An 8841-nucleotide genomic window follows, 5' to 3' on the forward strand; every position below is an offset into this window, starting at 1 on the left:
TTGACCCAAAGAACAGAAAATGATTTTCATTTTTTTTATAATTATTTCTGTCTCTTGTGCTTTATGGGACCTGTTTGGTGCTATTTCATCTTGTTGTCATTATGATGCAATGTCTTCTCTCATTATATTGTCGGCTGAAGAAAAAATAAAAGCTGAATGCGATTGTTCGATGTAGGTGAATGAAGTAAGTGGACCGATTGCCGGACATTTGATTCCCAGGTTCCGCGTAATCTTTGGGAAAAATCTTTATTTGTGTCTGCACATGGCCCCCCGACTGTCAATTGTTTTTCTTTTTTCACTTCAATTGCGTTTTTTCCTTCTTTTTGGGTTTTGTTTTGTTTTCTTTTCCGTTAAATACGTTGGCACAGAAAGAAAACCACAACCAGACACTTTAATGGTTCCAAACAGAGGATCTGTACTTATTTTGTACATGTATAATATTTCGAGATGTTTTTAATTATTTTGGATGCTGAAATAAAGCATGTTTTAAAGTGGTCAAAGGAATGTTCGGCATGTCATCTTCTTGCCATCGCCTTCCTGTAAAATTAAGCTTAATCTTTACTGCGTAGATTCGATTAGCCGAATAATATTCGGTTTACTGGACTGACTGACTGACATATTTGCACGTTTGGGTGGACGTACGGTAGGACACGTCTTTGTCATGGGGAAATATAAAAAAGGAGTCACATTCTACTGGTATCTATTCATATATATTTCCTATAGGAATATAAGAAATACATGAAACACAGATTTCTAATATTAGAAATACACTTCTAAAAGAGGCACTTGGTGCACTTAAAGCCACATGGTATTGCAACTTCTCTATAATGGCAGAGGAATAAAATCAGAGCAAGCAGGGAAAAAAAACTCTCCAGCAAATCGTGATCCTTCATTCGGTTCCCAAGAGCCAGATTTTCATTTCCTAAGAAAGCAGAAAAAAAGAGCTTTATATTTATAGTTATACAACTGGATCATTCATTAAGATTTGAAATGAAATTAAATGAAAGTTTAAAAATAAGAAGAAGAAAAAGAAGAAAAAAAAAGAAGAAGAAGAAAGATATGGATTACCTGGGCAGTGTGTCAACATTAGGCTCCCTATAGAAACATTTAAAAAAAAAAAATAGAAGAAAAAGAAGAAAAAGTGAGAGACGTTATAAATAAATATTACATCTGAACATTTATGGATCACAGAAGGTAAGGAAGGTTCCACTGTGTTGCACGTTTCCTCCATCAGAAGTCATTTAGATGCTTGAGCAGAATTGATAAAAAGAAAAAAAAAGAGCAAACTGAAAAAAATTTGACAAAAAAAAATTTACATAAAATTGAAGATAAGAAGAATGAAAAGTTAATTAGGATCTTCTACATCTTAGGCAGTATGAAGGTCCAGAAGCGCCCTCTGCTGTCACATGGGTGAGTTACACCTTCAGTTAAAACAGCACAAATATTCAAAAAATCAGTAAACACTTACTGCTGGGCCATGATTAGAGGGATATGGACGCTGTCTGAGGGATACTCCGGAGGTGCCCTATCCCCGGTTCGGGTGTTGAACATAGGCAGTGTAGACAGGGGCTGTGGCACACTACTGCGGCTTCCTGCCATGGTCCTCAGCTCACTGCTGTTATCATGGATGGTGTGGTGATGATAAAGCTGGAGCCTGAGCGGTACAGATTACAGAGTGATGTGAGAAAATAAATATGGAAGGGAAGAGAAAAAGAAAAATTAAGAACAACAATAACACAAGAAACTGATAACTGAACGGACAACTGATCAAATCAGCTCAAGCACCTGCTCTGAATCCGAGTAAATACTGATAGAACTTTTAAACTCGTCAAAAACATCCATGAAGTTATCTAATCAGCCAGTTATATGGCAATGGCTCACTATGATCAGACTCTTTCTTCATGAACATTAAGTATAGTTCTTGGCCTGTATCTGTATCATGAATGTTTTTTTTAATGCGAAGGTGTTCCTAATAAAGCGGACAGTGGGTGTATAATGAAAACTAATAACGACGTGTGGTGTACGTACTCTGGAGTCATGGCATCCCGTTTCTGACTGGAAAAAGGAAAGAAAACAGAGCAGTGAAATATTAAGTCTGTGTAAACTCGGAAACGTTGTTTATTTCAGAAGTATTTTCCAGCTCAGGAATGAAAAGAACTTACGCTCCTTCTCTCCTGCAGCACATCACGTAAGCTAGAAGGAGGCAGAGGAGGATGGCAAGAACGAAGGGCACAATAACTGTAACGATGTAGTCAGGGATAAAGTCTCTCTCAGGTGGAGACTCAGGTGGGATAAACTCTCCTCCCCAGGCCAGAATTCCTGAGCCTACGGTCGGTGGCGGAGGAGGCGCAGGCATGGAGGAATTAATCTGAGGAAAATAAATGAATGACTTTGAGTGTGTGTGTGTGTGTGTGTGTGTGTGTGTGTGTGTGTGTGTGTGTGTGTGTGTGTGTGTGTGTGTGTGTGTGTGTGTGTGTGTGTATGATTGCGCTCATGATGTTGAAGAGTATAAACAGTAGTCTTGAGTACAGAACTAAGCATTTCATCCCACTCTGACTTCATTCAGGATCATTTCTGTCTGGTATTTTACTTTTATAGATCATTAGACTGTCCTGGGAATACTGAGGAATGAGGTGGGAATGCAACCTGGGTGGAACACCAGAACACATAGACACACACACACACACACACACACACACACACACACACACACACACACACATGCACACAGCGAGAGACACACAGACACACACATATACTGTATAAACACACAGACACAGACATACAGATAAATATACAGACAGACAGCCACACAGACTGACAGACAGACATTCAGTCACACAGACAGACAGACAGTCACACAGACAGTCACACAGACAGACAGTCACAGACAGACAGACAGACAGCCACACAGACAGACAGCCACACAGACAGACAGACAGACAGACAGACAGACAGACAGACAGACAGACAGTCACACAGACAGACAGACAGACAGACACACAGACACACAGACACACAGACAGTCACACAGACAGACAGACAGTCACACAGACAGACAGACAGACAGTCACTCAGACAGACAGACAGACAGTCACACAGACAGACAGTCACAGACAGACGCACAGACAACCACACAGACAGACAGACAGAAAGACATTCAATCACACAGTCACACAGACAGACAGACATTTAGTCACACAGACAGACAGTCACAGACAGGCAGACAGACAGACATACAGACAGACAGTATCACAGACAGAGAGACAGACATACAGACAGACAGTATCACAGACAGACAGACAGACAGACAGACAGACATTCAGTCACACAGTCACACAGACAGACAGACATTTAGTCACACAGACAGACAGTCACAGACAGACAGACAGACAGACATACATTCAGTCACACAGTCACACAGACAGACAGACAGACATTTAGTCACACAGACAGACAGTCACAGACAGACAGACAGACAGACAGACAGACATTCAGTCACACAGTCACACAGACAGACAGAAAGACAGTCACACAGACAGACAGACAGAAAGACAGTCACACAGACAGACAGACAGACAGACAGATGTTCAGTCACACAGACAGACAGACAGACAGACAGACAGACAGACAGATGTTCAGTCACACTGACAGACAGACAGGAGCCATTTTTAACATAGCCATCTGGAGAATCCAGAGGAAACCAGAGAAATCTAAGCAGACACGGAGAAACATACAGAGACTCACACGAACAGTAATGTGATTCCAGGACAGAACCCTGATCAGTGAGATGGCATCACAACCCATGGCACTGCCACGCAACTCAAATATACGAGTCTTACGGAAAGATGCCTTCTAAACCTTCACAGAAAATGTCCATGATCTTTACTTTCACTGTTCACTCTTTTACAAGCTACACGTAAGAGTTCGTACACCGTGTTCAAAAGCAACCACATAATCCTGGGAGTTTACACTTAAACTGTGACTTCAGTGATACTGTATCATTCATTCATTCATTTTCTACCGCTTATCAGAACTACCTCGGGTCACGGGGAGCCTGTGCCTATCTCAGGCGTCATCGGGCATCGAGGCAGGATACACCCTGGACGGAGTGCCAACCCATCGCAGGGCACACACACACTCTCATTCACTCACATACTCACACACTACGGACAATGTTCCAGAGATGCCAATCAACCTACCATGCATGTCTTTGGACCGGGGAGGAAACCGGAGTACCCGGAGGAAACCCCCGAGGCACGGGGAGAACATGCAAACATGCAAAAAATACACACAAGGCGGAGGCGGAAATCGAACCCCCAACCCTGGAGGTGTGAGGCGAACGTGCCAACCACTAAGCCACTGTGCCACCGTCCCCGTCCCCCCCCCCTCAGTGATATCAGTGATACAAAATCTTAACCTGTTTATCAGAGCTCTCTGCTCACAACTTAGTGATGGTGTAAAAACTTACCAGAGCTGACTTACACCAGGTCACACAGTTAGCAGGGACACTGCAAGAACTGCAATCTCCGCTGATCTTCCCTCCAGCCTCACACTCTCGCCGATGATCTGCTGTCTGCAGCCTCAGCAGACATGTGGAGAAGGGTTGATCTGACCCCAGCTTCACATATACACTGACACACACACACACACACACACACACACCTTTACACATTGTAAGCCTTGATGACGATGTAGATCGTCTTCCATAAACGTCTTTACGAATGAACTGTTACTATAGAAACCATGACCTATTCGAGCGAGAGCATTAATTGTTTGACACTTTTAAACAACTCACCCCTCATAGTGTCCTGGCAGAGGCAGAGGGACACGTCCACCACGGTCCAGAGCAGAGGTAATGTTCACATATTCGAGCCGATCTGTTCCCCAGATCATCTGGATGTCCTGCTTTATCTCTTCCTTAATGTCATGCGGTAAGACCTTCTCGATCTCTCTCAGACCGATGAAGAACTCAGCCTGGTAAGGCATCCGTTTAACTGGAAGCAAAAACATAATAAAGGTTTTAGGATAGAACTTTAAATTCATCCTTAATGAGTAAGCCTGAGGCGACGACGGTGATGAGGAAAAACACCCTGAGACGATATGAGGAAGGAACCTTCAGAGGAACCAGTCTCAAAAGTGAGTGTGATTATAAATGTATATTCCATATGACTTTCTAGAACTGTTTACTATGTGGGGAAATTCATTTTAGTCTTAACATGAAATCTGTCTGTGGTTTTGTATCGAGTACAGTCCAAAACTATACGCCATGGTTTCTCGGTGGTATCATCCACAGTAATCTCACGGATCTCCAGACTGTCCATGTGACTCGTCTTCATCAGCAGCGAGCAGCTCCAACCACGATTGGGACGTCAGGATAGATCGGTCCGGTTCGGAGAGCGGAAGGGTTTGCTTATTTTATTTAAAGGCCATATTTATGAATGCTTTTATGACATTTATGTGATTCTATGTTTTTAAAGATTAAAAAAACGTCATGAAAATGTATTTTCCACAAACTCCACTGACTTTGGGGGGCACGGTGGCTTAGTGGGTAGCACGTTCGCCTCACAGCTCCAGGGTTGGGGGTTCGATTCCCGCCTCCGCCTTGTGTGTATGGAGTTTGCATGTTCTCCCCGTGCCTCGGGGGTTTCCTCTGGGTACTCTGGTTTCCTCCAATGGTCCAAAGACATGCATGGTAGGTTGACTGGCATCTCTGGAAAATTGTCCGTAGTGTGTGAGTGAATGAGAGTGTGTGTGTGCCCTGCGATAGGTTGGCACTCCGTCCAGGGTGTATCCTGCCTCGATGCCCGATGACGCCTGAGATAGGCACAGGCTCCCCATGACCCGAGTAGTTCGGATAAGCGGTAGGAAATGAATGAATCCACACACTTTCTATCCCCTTTTACAATAGATGTGTGGTTTGTAGTTTTTTTTACCTGCAGGCCCAACGTTTATAATAAGACGGTCCTTTACAGTATCATAACTTCGTTTATTTGTCACATAAATCTGTGGAAAAACAAGACAGGCATCAGTAATATGAAATAGTGAATTCAACATTTAGTTCAGTTGAAGTTTTCATACCTCTATGATGTTCTTGCCCAGGTCCTGGGGCAGCGGTGTGCCGTACAGGAAGCCGTTGTCGTACAGATGACGTTGTGTGAAGCGCAGCCAGTGGGGCAGGTCTGGAAACTGCTGCTTGTTGCACTTGAACATCAAGGGGTCATTATGCATACGTCCTGGTTACACAGAGGGAGACGATGTAGGGATACAGGCAGGAACTTATAGAGAGTCATGTGATGTTCCGACAACCCTCCTGGAAATCCTGTAAGCCCCACTTAAAGGTGTCGGGTGGGATTCGGCTTCGTATTCAAATTAAGATGCGATCCAAAGCAGACAGTATCACTAGCTGGTTAATGTTAGCTAGTGTGGAAATATTAATAGAATAAACTCAGCTGATTATGTCATTTGATTTCCCAATGCAGCTTACCATAGTGGTGGAAGGGTTCAAACTCATTCTGGTAGATTTCTCTCTCTAGTTCATACACAAACAGTTGGCCCGCTGGGGCGTGCACTAAGATGTCCGCTTGGACCACCAGCAAGAAGGTTGTACACACTGCAGAGACATGGAATAATGCTTCATTTAGGTTTATTCACTGGACAGAATGTTTTAGATTGTGATCGAAGCTTATACAAGCACAAGATGGAAAGTCCTCTCTCTCTCTTTTTCTCTCTTTGTCACGAACCCAGTTTCATACTTTACACAGACATCATGTAGAAAATAAAGGTCTTGATTTTCACGAAAAGTGCCTCAATAAACTCACAGTAAATGTTGTATACATGTAAAGTCTATGAATTCTAAAACAGGTCACACATTAATGTAGGTTTACAGTATGTAGCTCTATGAAGTCATACTGAAGTTGGAACAGACGTCTAGGTACCACATGTATTCGGTCCGTGAATAAGACGAAATCAAACATTTCACATGGCCATATTTTAAAAAAAAAAGTCCAAATACTTGCCCGAGAGTGTTAAAACCCAGTTCCCTCTGTCTGCCATCTTGTTTTGAAATGTGACTGACAAGAGCAGATGGACTAGACAGTGGCATCCCCATTGAGTCTAAAAGAGAGGCTATTTTTGCGTCAGCCATAAAGCCATACCAATGTGTGTGTGTGTGTGTGTGTGTGTGTGTGTGTGTGTGTGTGTGTGTGTGTGTGTGTGTGTGTGTGTGTGTGTGTGTGTGTGTGTGTCTGTGTGTGCTCTATTTTATTCCCTAATTGGAACTGCACCATTTGGTCTTACGTAGTAGACAGACACAGTGCCTAAAAGTGTCTTTGGGTGAATTCTATATTTCAATCTGAAATTTATTTAGCAGACAGAGAGGATGGAATATCCCCGAGTTCCTGGGAAACACTCTGGATCCACTATGACCTTGAGCAGGATAAAATCCTTCATACAGATGAACGAACGATGCAATTTCTAGCACTATGTTTAGTCTATCAGCCATTTAACCAATGTTAATCTCCATAAAGTTGCCCATATCTTTCAGTCGATACCGAGTAACAACTGAGTTTAAAAATGCTGTTATATGATTATTGGTATAAAAAAATAAGAATAATAATAACTTTTTAAATGTGAACTAAAACAAACACTAACAAATACTCATGCTGAAGGATCAACTAGTTTAAAAATACTCCACAGCTGCTAAATACCTGGAATTAAAGCTAATAAAGTGTAAACAGTGCATCCATGATGCTTGATCATAAGCTTCTAAAATTTGAAGGTATTATCTTGAACCACTACAGAGGTAAAAACCCAACAAAAGTAAAAATGCATCTATTCTCTTTCTACGTGTGATTTGTTTTTGGGGGTATATTTGTTATGTCCACAGCAGCTATTACAGCTTATCAAAAATGAGTGGAAATCATGTCATATTTGTTTCTATACTGCATTTTACACATCATCTGTACGGACTGCACAGACCCTCACAAAACACACACACTGACACATCAAACTGTTTACATGCTGCTTTGCACACTTTTCTGCTGTTTTGCACAAACTGTCCAACATTTCAGCCGTTCGTTTTTACACATATTGTACAATATCTCAGCCATTTTGCACATACTATACAATATTTCAGTCATTTGCTGTTTTTTGCACAATTCTATATATTATCCCAAGGACCTGCTGCTAAGAAACTGTGTTCATTCTAATGTTACTGCACGAAATATTGTTTGAACATTCAGTATTCACATACAGTATTTACACTGGTCGGTCGGCGCTGTTTCTGTTACTGTTTATTGTCTTTTGTGTATTGTCTTTTTTGTACTTTTTGTATTGTCTTGTAAAGTTTTGCCTGCACTGTCTTTGTCCTGCACTGTCTTTTGTCCTGCACTGTCTTGTCTGTCTTGTCCTGCACTGTTTGCACCAGGTTGCACAGCTGCACTTTATGTGGTCCTTAAGTCCTTAGCCCTGTCTTTGTTTTTATGTAACACCATGATCCTGGAGAAACGTTGTCTCATTTCGCTATGTACTGCAACAGCTATATATGGTTGAAATGACAATAAAAGCTTCTTGACTCTCTCTTGACTCTTGATCAAATATAGCAAACGTGTCCGACACCGCCCCCTGCCGGAGCTGCTTCTAATTACAAACTAGTATTTGTATGCTTTATGGTGCTGGATACAAAGATGAGGTTTTTTATAGATAGCATTAAAGGTAAAACAACTCACACGAAAGAACTTGCAACATTGCTTTCATGTGTTTCATTTGATTTACTTACATTTTAATATGACTGAATATGATCATTCTGCTTCTACCTGCATTTAAGCCCACCTCAAGCTT

The 8841-nt window shown here is 41.9% G+C and overlaps 1 protein-coding gene across 1 annotated transcript; it reads right to left on the bottom strand.

The window, feature by feature from the left end:
- Positions 1–40: 40 nt before the first annotated feature.
- On the bottom strand, positions 41–7171 carry sgca (sarcoglycan, alpha). Its single transcript, XM_047817243.1, has 11 exons — positions 7020–7171; positions 6488–6613; positions 6082–6236; positions 5937–6006; positions 4799–4997; positions 4472–4634; positions 2163–2368; positions 2029–2055; positions 1469–1654; positions 1069–1095; positions 41–922 (listed from the first exon to the last, which is right to left on the bottom strand). Exons 1-11 carry the CDS (start codon positions 7054–7056, stop codon positions 916–918), a joined length of 1203 nt encoding a protein of 400 aa, XP_047673199.1. The 5' UTR covers positions 7057–7171; the 3' UTR covers positions 41–915.
- Between the last annotated feature and the right edge of the window lie 1670 nt (positions 7172–8841).

This window comes from Tachysurus fulvidraco, chromosome 8 (genome assembly GCF_022655615.1).
Source record: "Tachysurus fulvidraco isolate hzauxx_2018 chromosome 8, HZAU_PFXX_2.0, whole genome shotgun sequence".
Classification (NCBI taxonomy): Eukaryota; Metazoa; Chordata; class Actinopteri; order Siluriformes; family Bagridae; genus Tachysurus; species Tachysurus fulvidraco.

Coding starts and splice junctions, on each gene's coding strand:
- sgca (XM_047817243.1), bottom strand. CDS start 7,056: ATGGCAGACAGAGGGAACTGGGTTTTAACACTCTCGG. Junction 2,369..4,471: donor CCTGGTGTAAGTCAGCTCTG/GTAAGTTTTTAC, acceptor TATTTTCCTCAG/ATTAATTCCTCCATGCCTGC. Junction 1,096..1,468: donor CCTCTAATCATGGCCCAGCA/GTAAGTGTTTAC, acceptor ATGTTTCTATAG/GGAGCCTAATGTTGACACAC.